Source organism: Monodelphis domestica, chromosome 4 (genome assembly GCF_027887165.1).
Source record: "Monodelphis domestica isolate mMonDom1 chromosome 4, mMonDom1.pri, whole genome shotgun sequence".
NCBI classification, from domain to species: domain Eukaryota; kingdom Metazoa; phylum Chordata; class Mammalia; order Didelphimorphia; family Didelphidae; genus Monodelphis; species Monodelphis domestica.
In genome coordinates, this window is record NC_077230.1 from 300,870,309 (window position 1) to 300,883,940 (window position 13,632).

General features: G+C 39.3%; 1 protein-coding gene across 2 annotated transcripts in view; it reads left to right on the plus strand.

The window, feature by feature from the left end:
- Window positions 1-13,632, plus strand: part of MTUS2 (microtubule associated scaffold protein 2) — a 726,305-nt gene that overhangs the window by 518,385 nt on the left and 194,288 nt on the right. For both annotated transcript variants that reach the window (XM_001376400.5, XM_056794728.1), the window contains one exon: window positions 4,171-4,269. In XM_001376400.5, coding sequence (XP_001376437.3) covers window positions 4,171-4,269 — 99 coding nt within the window. The remainder of the gene's footprint in view (window positions 1-4,170; window positions 4,270-13,632) is intronic.

Here is a 13,632-nt window from a genome sequence, read left to right on the forward strand (position 1 = left end):
GTTGCTCTTCTCACCTCCCAGACCCCCACCTTTGATGCCTTCATCAATTTAGCTTTCTAGCTAAATTCATTTCCCAGCAATTTTAGTGAAAACAGACCTGTGTAGAGGTTGGGTCTACTATGAAGCTGGCCACTAGCTGGGTCACCCCAAGAGAATCTGTGTTAGTGATTTAAGTGGGATTAAGTAAACCTGGGGCTAGGGGAGTTGGGAGAAGGTTGATTCTGTCTTCCTCTGACAAGGCTATAAAATACAGAGTCGTTGACCTTGTCCAAAAGGAACACAGGATTGACTAAGTGACCATGGAGCCAAGGGAAGCACCTGACATCAAGGTTTAAGATCATGGCACTGAACCCTTCCAGACTGACAAAGCAGAGGCTCCTACCATTTTCCAGTCCTGAATTTCCTGACTTTCAGTTAATCTTCCAAAATCCCTATTCAATATTAAATGATCTACAATAAAAGAAAATAAAAATAAGAGAACCTGTTCTTTCCTGTCATTAGATGCTTCCCCCATCTTCCTTCCCCATTTTCAGCAGCTTTTTATATATAGTCTTTCCACATTCTACTGCGAGTTCCTAGGGGGCAGAGGCTACCTTTGCCTCTTTGTATCTGCAGTACTTAGCACAGTGCCTGGCACATAAGAAGTGTTTAATAAATGTTTATTGACTGACTTTTTGGCAGACTTGCAAAGCTTCTGGAGTCTTTCCCAGATTTTTAAGTGCCAAAAATAAAATGCATAGGATTATAAAGCAAATTAAATATGCCGAAAAAAGAGATATACAGTCAATTTAACTTCCGTGACTAAATATCTGATGTTATTAATAACTTCATTTTCATCTGTACATTGGAAACTCCACACATTCGCAGCTAGAGAAAAACAACGTGAAGCAAAACGTAGCCAAGTTTGTGAAGTGGCTGGTATCCTACTGGGATATATGATTTCAAACTGGTATAGCCTTCACCATCTCCAGGACCATCCACCGGCCATGAGGGATAGTGTTGAAAGTGGTGTCAAGGTTGTGCCAGTTTCAGAAACTAAAAGTCCCAACAATCACTTCCTAGGTTTTCAGAGGGCAGCCCAGGGAGAGAGGTTTACTGTAGTATAGCATATGGTACAACAGCCTTACAGAGCCTCACATGGTGGAAGATAAGATTCAAGTTAAAAATGTTTTACTTGTAAGAATTTTATTTTCTGCTCAGCATTTATGGTCTCTCATGTGTTATGAAAAGTGAATATTGTCTGAAGATAATATTTTTTTGTTTTTTAATGAGAAGTTAGCACAAAAGGGCACAGAATTCTAGAGAAATTACTAGCAAGAAAAAATGTTTTGCATAGCACCATTTTTATTTTGTGAAATGAATTTTTAGGTTATTTTGTGGTTACTGTGATAGGAAAAGTGCATATTACCAAAATTAATGTTTTGTTATAAAGAAAAGTATATTTTCAACAATCTCTAGTAAAAGATTACAGTGTTCAGTGGTCAAAGGAACCTAAATCCCAAATTCTTATAGGCTCAAAAATCAACATTATTGATTTTTACACTAGCACCATTTTCTAAAAGCACTAGTCCCGTGAAAATTGAGGATTGACTATATTTTCCCCCAATCTAGTTCATAGACCCTTTGAAATCTATTATCTATGGAACTCTTAGAATCCATTATATATAGTTAAGAATCCCTGAAATTAAGGGAAAAAAGTAAATTCTAGAGTTCACCATGTATATTAACAACCACAATAACAATGATAGCAATTAGGATTTTCTAGCACTTTAAGGTTTAGAAATATTTTCTCATTTTAGCCTAATAACCCTGGGAAAGTTAGATGTTATTATTATCCCCATTTTACAGAGGAGGTAACTAAGGCAGGCAGATTATGTGAGTTGCCCAGTCAGACAACAAGCAAGTATCTGAAGCTGGATTTTGAATTCAACCTTTTGTGACTTCAAGCCTAACACTATCCACTGTCACCTGGCATACGCACATAAAAATAAGAAATGGATTGATGATGTTCATAGAAAAATGTAGCCATTTGCCACATATGCAAGTGTGCCTTGATAAACTTTTCTTACCTCTGTGGGTATGCATACCTCAGGTTGAGAACAAAGCCCCCCTCCAAGTTTCTGGTTATCGCTTATTTGGAAAGATTCTCTATCACAGAGAGAATCACCAATTTGGCTTCCTTTTGTAACTGAACTAATATTCTAAAATATTAAAATGAATACTATGCAATCTCTTAAAAACAGTGATGCTTTAAAGTCTCTGGCATATAGTAGATGCTTAATAAATGTCTATTGGTTGTTGATTCATCAATTTTTTAAAAAACTCAATGAGAATAGGATAGGTTGTAGAAGGGAAGAGTTTCCATTGAGAAACATATTGTCCCTCAATTGAACTTTTTAGCATGAAAAAAATCTATCCTATCTCAGAAAAAAGAAACTGGAATAGTAAGGAAATTATGAGTAGCTAGGTGTCAATTTTCATAAAATGCTGGGCCTGGAGCCAGGTAAACTCTACTCCTGAGTTCAAATGAGGCTTCTCGCTTACTCATTGTGTGACCCTGGGCAAGTCATTTAACCCTATTTGCCTCAGTTTCCTCATCTGGAAAATGAGCTGAAGTAGGAAATGGCAAACCACTCCAGTATCTTTGCCAAGAAAATCCTACCCAAAAAGGGTCACCAAGAGGCAGAAATGATGAATGATTGAGCCACAAAAGTCCTGGGGATGGGGGGATTGGTATAGTGGGGGAAATCCTGGAATTGAATTAGGTCTATCTGGACTTCAGGCCCACTTCATGTTATTTGTGTGACCTTGGGCATGTTGCTGAAATTCTTTGTCCTCTTCTGTAAGATGAAGAAGAGGCGCACATCACATCCCAGACGGTGTGTTTGTAAAAATCTAATGAGATAAATCCCTATAAATTGTGGTGTAAATGTTTTACCTTCTATTTATAGTCACCAGTGGATTGGGAGGGCAACACTTTGGAATCAACAGCGCTCAAGCTGGAAGATGACGCTTATATGAGTTTCCATTTCTTGAGGAAAATGTCATTTTGTCAGTATTCTGGTCTTTCGGGCTTCGTCCTTCTTGGCTGAACGAAACAGAAAGTAGCCACTAGACAAGTTAGAAATCACAAAGGACCGCTGATGAGTGGCCTTTCGCGGGCTATTCCTTGTACCCATTGACATAGGAATGTATGTCATAGAATCTCCAGGGAAGGCAGCATGTCTATTCACCTGGTGTCCTAGAGTATGGACAAGCAATAGAGAATTGGAGAATAAACGCTGCATGAGTTCAGGTTTCTTGGAAAGGAGACACAAAGCTATGCGTAGAAAAAGTTGGTAATTCAGGGGGTTTTTTTGGTAATCAAGAATTCATTTTAGAGCTGAAAGGAGCCTTAGAAACCTTAATCCTAGTCCCTTATTTTGAAGATGAGAAAATGAATTGACTTGTCTGGAGTCACACAATGTCTGAGGTAGGATTTAAATCCAGTTCCTCTGGCCTCCCAAGCCCACTCCCAGTTTGGTTCTCATTGTTAGCTATTACGAGGTACCCTCAATTATCTCTCTACACAGATGGGGAAAGGAGAGGGGATGTGGCTGAAGCCTCTCCATTCTCCTGAAGCACTTGTGTGTCTGTGTTTAAGCAGTTTAGGTGGGGGTGCTGCCCTCAGGCACAGAGGAGTTACCCAGGAGGATCTTGGCATCATCTCTGCAGACTTGAGACTCTGGAAATTAATTCAAATCCGAGGGAATCTTGAGTCAGTGGGAGATTTCAGTGATGTTCTAAGTCGTGGCTAATTATGTTTGGAGAGTTCTGCTGGTCTTTGTTTTCTGGAAATCTGTGGGCAGAAAAAGAGGACTCATGAAAGCAATGAAGAAAGCTTAATCCCCAGATAAAGCTTAGGGTCACAAGGGTAGCCCTGGCCTCCAGACAGGGAGGCTTCTTTCATCAGATCCCAGTCAGCAGTTTACTTGGCCTTCTGACTGCTGGAAAATAAATCATTTCTGGTACAAAAAACCGAGTCTCCTCTAAAGGAAAGGCGGCGGGAGCCACACCAACTAGTCATGCCAATATTATTTTAGAGGCTCTGGTGTATTCAGCTCAGCTCTGTACTGATCGTTTATATTACAGTTGTAGGTGTAATTCTGTCCATTTCTTTCTTTTCCATAGGATCTAAGAAGGAGGTGCAGAAAGATCAAGAAGCCAATAAGCCAGTTGTTTCGTCCCCTAAGAGACTGGCCGCTTCAACTACAAAACTTCACTCACCAGGTATTTGGGAAAGGAGCTCCATTATTGCAAAGACCTCCTTCCCCTGGAGATGGGTTTATCCCATGCCAGGTCCAATGATTCGAGGATGGGCTCCCCGGGGTATATGTAACTATCATAGTCTGTCGAAGGCATGTTTTTTGACCTTTGCCAAAAGAAAATCATGTGCATGGCATATTCATTCCCAAAGAGCGAGACCCCATCACTATGCACCAACATGGGGGAATCCTTAGGGAAGACATCATCATGTCCATTCATCTGGTGTCCTAGAATGTGGACAGGCACTATAGAATTGGAGAGTAAACACTCTGAAGAAAGGACTTCATGAGCTCACGTATCCTGGAAAGGAGACACAAAGTGACGCATAAAAAAAGTTGATAATTCGGGGTTTTGGGTAATCAAGAAATCATTGGCTTAAATTCACATTTGTCTAAGCTCAAAATTGTTGATTGTCCTTGACATATTATAAAAGCTTATGAATAGTCATAATCTGGGAGTTTAACTCTGAATATTATGAATTTGTGACTTAGAAAAACAGAACAGATGCATTAATACCCTGAAGAACTCTAAATCGGTGGCCACTCGGAGGGTAATAAATAGTCACAATAGATGATATGAACAAACTATAACATATGAGAAGTGAGGAATTATATGAAGAACATGACAGAGTATGTCACCAGAGAAATGTAGAACTATTAAAAAAAGAAAAGTAAGATAAGCCAGGCACATAATGAGAGTAAGGAAGAACCCATGGCCAGCCTGTGTGTTCCATTGGTATACATCTGGTGCCGTGGATAGAGTTATATGGAGTTAGGAGGACCCGAGTTCAAGTATCACCATAGACACTAGCTGAGTGACCCAGTTAAGTCACTTAAACTCTTTTTGCCTCAGTTTCCTCAACTGAAAAAAATAGGCATAATAAGCACCTAACTCTCAGGGTCTGAGGATCAAATTAATAATTATAACAAGTGCTTAGCATAGAATATTTCATATTTATTCTTATACATTGATATAGCATATATTCACTATATATATATTCTATATATTTCTTACCTCTTATCCCTTTTATGTAATGTCAAGAGAACATGAAGAAGAGCACTAGAAAGTTGGGTAGATGTTTAGTTCAGATTGATGGAGGACATGGATGAATCTTTTCATATATGGAAGTTGAAAAATGAAATGTCAGGGGGCAGCTGAGTGGCTCAGTGGATTGAGAGCCAGGCCCAGAGATGGGAGGTCCTGGGTTCAAATCTGTCCTCAGACACTTCCCAGCTATATGATCTTGAGCAAGGCACTTAACCCCCACTGCCTAGCCCTTACCACTCTTCTGCCTTGGAACTAATACCCAGTGTTGATTCCAAGACAGAAGGTATGGGTTTAAAAGAAAAAAAGGAAAATGAAATGTCAGAGGAAACAATGGTTTGAGCTCCCAACCATATCAATTTATTAAGCAATGCATGTCATTAGTTAAGCGCACCAGCACCAGGCCTCTTCCTCAGCTTAGGGCTAGACCCTGAATTCAGAGGGAGAGAGACTTATCTATGTTATAAACATATAAATTTTATATATTATAAACAAAAAAATATAATCCAAATAATTAAAAGGAAATAATACAACATTAGGGAAACTGATTTCTAATTGTATAAAAATTAAGCATTTTCCAAGGTTGGAAGAGGAGAGTGAACAGATACAATTCTCCAAAATCAGAAAAAGAGGTGTCACATTCCTTCCAAGTGTCTGTAAACAAAGGAATGTGGAAACAACACTTGATTGATCAGTATGGGGCCCATTTTCAGATAAGACATATGGATTGCTTGGGGGAAGCTGGGTAGCTCAGTGAATTGAGAGCCAGGAGGTCCTAGGTTCAAATTTGGACTCAGACAAGTCATTTGATCCCCATTGCTTAACCCTGACCACTCTTCTGCCTTGGAACCAATATACAGTATTGATTCCAAGAAGGAAGGTAAGGGTTATTAAAAATTTTTTTTAAAAAGACATTGATTGCTTGAGATGCACAATTGTAAGAAAATCCTTTGCATCAATCTTTGGATCCAAATGGGTTTCTGGTCAGCATAGTTAGTTAAGGGTCTCTAAACTGCAGGTAGAGGGGATTCAGCTTCCCAGCCACAGATGAGGAGGTTCAAACAATGCAATAAGTTTTTCTCCCAATTCCCACAATTGAATAAGGTTTTCTCACAAGACAGAAGTTGGACTAGACCCATCATTGAATAGAAAGGGAACTGAGCTAGCTCCAGAATTGAGTCACAAGATGGAGTCAGTGTGCTTCACTCTGTTCCCACAATTAACCCAATTTCCTCACACATAAGTGGGCCTCTGAGAGGGCTTCAATCTACATTTTTGGAGGAAGTTTCCCACATTGGTGAGACCAGACAACCACTGGAGTATATAAATAGTGAAGTAAAAAAACACAAGAGACAAAAAAAAAGGTTCATAGATTTTCAGAGACAATAGAGAGCAGGTAGCCAAAACTAATTTTAATATTTAATTAATTAATTAATGTTTAATATTTAAAATTTGAGAGAAATGAGTTTCAGAAAATTGAAGTAACTTACTCAAGACCACCTACTTAGTTAACCCACATTTTCTGACTCTAAGACCACTGATCTTTCCACTAGACAATACTGAATGTTCTGGTTCATTTAGCTTTAGCCAGAAGCCTCCTTTTGTTTTGATCCTTTTAAAAATAACTCACATCTATATAGCGTTTTGCAGTTTGTAAGGACATTGTTAGAGAGGAGGGCTCTCTGCCACACTACTGATGAAGAGGCGGAGGCTCTCAGAGGTTAAGATTTACCTCAACTCATAGACTTGGGGTCAAAGTTGGGTTTGGATCCCAGGCTCAGCCCATTTGTCTTCCTAAGTACTATAGAATAAGCACAATTTGTGTTTTGTCTGATCATTTTAGAGCTTGTATGTCTGCAAAATAATCATTTAAAATCTCATTAAGTCTGAGATGCAGAAATGTAAAAAATCTACTGAAAATATGTTGTTTGGTCATTCTTCAGTAGTACCCAATCCTCTGTGACCCTATTTGGGGTTTTATTGGCAAAGAGATTGGAATGGTTTGCCATTTCCTTTGCTTGTTTTATGGATGAGGAAACTGAGGCACACAGGGTTAAATGATTTGCCAGGGTCAAACGGTGAGTGTCTATGGCTAGATTTGAACTCAAGGAAGTCTTCTGACTCTAGAACCAGCACTTTCTGGAGCCAAGTGGCTGCCCGATGAAAATATTCATTGGCCCAAGACTTAAAGATTTATTTTTGCTCAGTATCACAGTGCCTGACATTTAATAAATGCCTACTTGACTGACTGACTGACTGACTTACAGGGGTTTTTTTTTTTGGTTTAAATACCAGATTCCTTTCTTCTCTTTTGGACATTTCTGATAAAAAATTGAGCACAGAAATCCATTTAACTGGAATATCTTAGTCAATCAGTGTTTACTGCATACTGCATGAAAAAATTTTGAAGTATGATAAATTGAGAACTAGAAGGCACCAGAGCTATTTCATCCAATGAGACAAAATATCTGAGACCCAGAGATTAGTCCCTTACCCATGATCACCCAGAATATTAATGGGAATTTACATGACATTTTGAAGATAGTTCAAAGGTTTCTCTATATCAGGAAAGCGAGTGCCAGCCCTGGAGTCAGGAGGCCCTGGGTTCAAATGTGACCTCAGACAATGCCGAACTATGTGACCTTGGGCAAGTCACTAAACCCTGATTACCTAAGCCTTGCCATTCATATGTCTTAAATTAATACTGAGATGGAAGGTAATAGGTTTTTAAAAATTTCTCTATATCCATGTCAATAGGATGTTGTTAATAATGTTAAACTCTATGCAGGGAGGACAGTATTCAATTTCAATAGGTAAAAAGGATGGAGCTTACAGTGATGGATTTAACAAGACCTCTATGACTCCCTTATAACTCATAGATTTTATGATTTTTTAAAAATAAAAATAGTTTTCTTTATTAATTACATATTTCCATATGTAATTTCCATATAAGTTTTCTGGAGTTATATGATCCAAATTATCTACCTCCCTCCTTTCCCTTCCCCCTCCTAGAGCTGGCAAGCAAAAAAAAAAGGGGGGGGTTATACATGTATTATCATGCAAAACATATTTTTATATTGTTCATTTTTCTAAGAGAATTATCCTATAAAACAAAAACCCCAAAATAAAAATGCAATTAAAGTGAAAAATCATATGCTTTGATCTGCATTCTGACTCCAGCAGTTCTTTCTCTGGAGTGGATAGCGTTCCCTGTCTTAAGTCCCTCAGAATTAGCCTGGATCATTGGGAGAGTAGGTGGGTCTTTCACGGCTGATCATCATACAATATTGCTGTTGCTGTGGACAGTGTTCTCCTGGTTCTGCTTATTTTACTCAGCATCAGTTCATGGAGGTCTGTCCAGCTCTTTCTGAAATCATCCTGCTCATCCTTCCTTACAGCATAAGAGTATCCCGTCACTATTATACACCACATTTGGTTCAGCCATTCCCCAGGTGATGGGCATCCCCTCAATTTCCAATTCTTTGCCACCCCAAAAGGAGCAGCTATAAATATTTTTGGACAAGTAGGTCCTCCCCCCCCCCTTTTTTTTTTTTGGTCTTTGGGATATAAACCTAGTAGCAGCGTTTCTGAATCCACCTTGCCTGGCTTCAAAGAGCAGTTTCTCCATGGACTTGGGAGCTGAGGCCTGCCATCCATACGGGTGATGGGGACCACTTTTTCATCTTTACTCCTATCTCTTCCACTGACCACCCCGGTCAGACAGCTCACTCGCTCCCAAGGAGATGCAGGGAAATCTCAGGTGTCATTCTTGTCTCAGCCTTAGCCAGACCCCTCAACAATGTAAGGGGGCTCCTGAAAAGAAAGAAGAAATCGGGGGCTTTGGGTAAGAGGTGCTCATGTTCGAAACCAAATGTCAGGCTTTTCCCAAAATGAAGTTGAGCTATTTTCATGAAAGTCAAACTCTAAAGAATTCCTAACATCTACATTAAGTCCTGTGGGGAGATATGTGCCAGGTTAGAAAACACTTTATTTTCTGTCACAGTGTTGCCCCCCCAAAACAATGGAGATTTAGTGGGGCTTTGAGATGGAAAACTGGCAACGTTTTGGCTTCTGTTTCTTCTTTGCGTTTGAGGAGTATTTAGGCCTCCTTATTGCACTGTTTGCTTCTTGTGCCAAGTCAGCTTCTTAGCTGTAAAATTATGAAGTCGTTCCTTCTACTTAAAATGCTGGGGAGGGAGGGGAATCCCTGCAGATGAATATTTTATAGCCTCTTTTCCATTTGCAGGGGCTCCGCTTTCCCAGATGTACAGCCTTTGCACGCAAGGCATTCATATTTAGCTTTCTAACCTCTCTGACGGCTGGCGTCACCCTAGGGGCCAAAAGAGATATAAGGCAGAGACCGCCATCTCTTTTATTCCCTCTCCCTCCTAACCAGAGGCCAGGAGCTGGCAGAGAGAGCTTCCACAGAAAGAAATTTAAAGCAGCGGGTGAACTTTCTGGGGCTTTTCTCCAAATGAGTGGAACCCGTCACCATTGACACAAGCTTTCTGGTGCTAGAAAGGCAAAGTAGGCTGCTTACGGTTCCTTACATAGAAGAATTCTCCAGACTGTGCACCTTTGCACAGGCTGTGCCAAATGCCTAAAAAGCATCCCCTGAGCCTCTTTGAATCTCTAGCCTTCTTTAGGATTTGATCAAAATACTTCACGAGACCAACATGAGACCTTCTCTGATCCTTCCCAGCAGCTGGTGCCTTTCCTTCCTCCAAAATTCTCTTGTATCCACCTGGCATTTTATTTCTTGCATACTTTGCATGGATGTACATATTGTTCCTCCTCCCCAGAATGTAAGCTGTTTGAGGGCAGAGATATCATCAAATGCAGTACTTGGCCCTTAGAGAAACACTTCATAATTGCTCGTTGGTGGGTAAGAAAATCAGAGAGCTGGAAATTGTTCTTGCCTTTTGGATGAACTGAGTTGAGATAGTTATCTCATGCATAAAATGTTGCCTTAATAGATTTGTCCTGATTTAACCTCACAAGCCTTACAAGCCACTTTAATTGTGCAGCAGCACATCTTCAAATAGCCAGGAGGAGTTCAGTGGCTAAAACTTCCTCAAACCACCGCTTCCTTGTTCTCCTTCCTTTCTGCCCCTCAATTATAAAGGACTTCTTGAATAAGGTCATGGATGCTTAGATCTGGAAGGAACCTTAAAGAGGATTCTCATGCCACATTTTTTGCTGTACAGAGAAGGGACCAGAGGTCTCAAGGGGCAAGGTCACTTGCCCATGGTCACAGCTGGGGAGTGGGAAGGAATTACCGTTTATAAAGAACCTACTGTGTACCAGTGCTTTATATATAAATATATATTTTTAAGGAATCATATTTCTCTCCCACATCTTATCTCTACTGTGTATCTATTATTATATTGATTATATTGATTGATATATTGATTATATATGTGAATATATATTATATTGATTTTATTATTATCTATTATAAATTGTTATAGAGTATATATATTATATATTAATATATCATATTATATTTTCTTATACTGTGTTCACTGGATTGAGCCTCCTGCAGGGCAGGGACCATCTTGCTTTTTCTTCTTTGTATCCCTAGTGCTTGGCACATAGTAGCTACTTTACAAATATTTACTGAATTGACTAGTTTAAGTACTTCCTGCACTCTCTACCCTCTTCTTCTGGAGTCAGAACTTTTTAAGGACAGACTATCACAGTCTCCCTCCAGAGCCCCCACAGCAGTTGTATAATAAACTGACACGCTAAGGTTCACCAACCCCTTCCATGTACACTATCTCTTTTGAACCCCTTTTGATCAACCCCGTGATGAGGTAAGTGAGGTGGGTATTAGGAATCTCAGGCTCAGAGACATCCGCTTATTTGTCCAAGGTCATATAGCTAGGAAATATCGCAAGTGGAAGTCTTTACAACTTCATTCTAAGCATTCTACCCAAAGTAGCTGTTCAGTCATTTCAGTTATATCCAACTCGTTGTGACCCCATTTGGGGTTTTCTTGGCAAAGATACTAAAGTGGTTTGCCATTTCCTCCTCCAACTCATTTTTACAGATGAGGCAATTGAGGCAAACAGGGTTAAATGACTTGCCTAAGGTCATTCAGCCAGTAAATATCTGAGGTCACATTTGAACTCAACTCTTTCTGACCCCAGGTCCCAGTACTGGATCCACTATACCACCTAGCGGCCCATTCTACCCATAGTGCCATGTTGCTTCTACTCATTAACTTGAATTGAGTCATAGGGTCATAGCATCATACGATTTAGAGTTAGAAAAAACCCAAGATGTCATTTAGTCTAATCCTCCCATTTTACAGAAGAGGCCCAAAAGTTAAATGACTTGTCCAAAGTTATACAAGTAGAGAATAGCATTCAAACCAGGATTCTCTGGTTTTGTCCAAATTCTGTTTTCTATCCGGTATCCCATGCCGCTGCTCTTGAGATGAAATGAGAATTTTAAATGCTTAAATAAAATTTAAGTAAATGTTAATTGAAATGAAATGAAATAAAATGATTGTAAAGGCCTCGATAAGGGAAGGTTAATAATAGTTGACATTTCTATAACCCTGTAAGGTTTGCGAAGGCTTTGCACATGTTATAAACCATTATCTATCTCTGTCACTTACTCTCTATGTAACTGGGTAAACTGTTTAACCTCTCTGCTCCTCATTTTTCTCATCTATACAATTTTAGAGTGAGTTAGACTAGAAAATCTCTAAGGTCTTTTTCAGATCTAAATCTGTAATGGCCCAAATCAAGTATTCACAGTCTCCCAAGGTCACTGGATATTTGAGAGCTATTTACTAATCAGAGGACATCTAGATGATGTCACTCGTTACAGATGGGGAAACTGAGGCTGACTGGTTTCTTTTAGGGATAACCCTATTCTTAAGCACTCAAGTTTGCAACCAGAGAGGCTTGGATTTCTTTCCTTCTTATTCCCCCCTCTACCACACACAGACATACATACTCCTTTTCCTTCTATAGCAAAGTATTTCAATTATCCATTCCTTTTTCTCTACTCATACTGTGATCACTCTAGTTCCAAACGTATTACTTCTTATCTGAACTATTTCAATGGCTTCATTAGCTAATTTTCCTTCAGTCTCTCCCTTGTCTAACCATAATACTCTTCTTAATAGAGGGATAAAGTGAAGACTTGGGTTAAAGTGAAGACTTCATGGCAATTTAAGGACTTCCACAATCTGGGATTTTTTTTTAAATATTCTGTATGTATCCAGTGATTCCTTCTCTCCAGACATGTGTTCTACTCTCAAATAGATTATGAGCTTTTTTGAGGGTGGTAATTATTGGTATTTTGTAATCCCAACACCTAGTCCATTATCTGGCACCTACTAGGTTAATAAATAACTATTAACAATAATATTAATTCGTCATTGGTAGCTGAACAGCTAAGTGTCTCGTAGATAGAGAGCTGGACCTGGAATCAAGAAGGCTCAACTTCCTGAGTTCAAATCTGGCCTCAGATACTTACTAGTTGTATGACCCTGGGTGAGTCACTTAACCTTGTTTGCCTCAGTTTCCTCATCTGTAATAATGAGCTGGAAAAGGAAATGGCAAACCACCAATTCCCATCTGTAATCATGAGCTGGAAAAGGAAAATGGCAAACTACAAACTTTACCAAGAGAACCTGAAAATGGGGTCACAAAGAGTTAGATGTGACTGAAGAATGACTAAACAACAAGAAGTCAGAACCAAGAGTGAATTCTATGCAGAAAAACAAATGTGAAAAGTCTTTCAGCCTAAAGGAAATAAGAAAATATACTCCCATGTAAAGCCCTGAAATATTAGTCTAGTCTCATTTCTAAAATCTTATTTCCTAAGCAAAAAAATGAGGGACCTAGGGATTTTTTTTTTGCCCAAATTCCTGCTCTAAAACTTCTGCTTATTCAACTTTGAGTAAGTCACTGAATTTCCCAGATTCTCAGTTTCCCCTATCTGTACAATGAATATAACGTGCTACCCAACTCACAGTGTCCAGGTAAAGGAGGCAGAGTAGTACAAGTGAAAAAGCAAAAACTTTAGAGTCAGAGAACTTGGGTTCAAAGCCCACCTGTAATATGTACTGGCTGGGTGACCTTAAATAAATAAGTCACTTAGTCTCCTTGGGCCTCAGTTTCTTCATCTACAAAATGAGCTTGGACTAGAAGGTCTCTGAAGTTATTTCTAGCCCTAGAGATTTAGCATCCTAAACTTAAAAGTGCTATAGAAAGAGGTTATTGTTCCCTTTTTAATATTGTTGCAGACGGCTAAAATACCCTA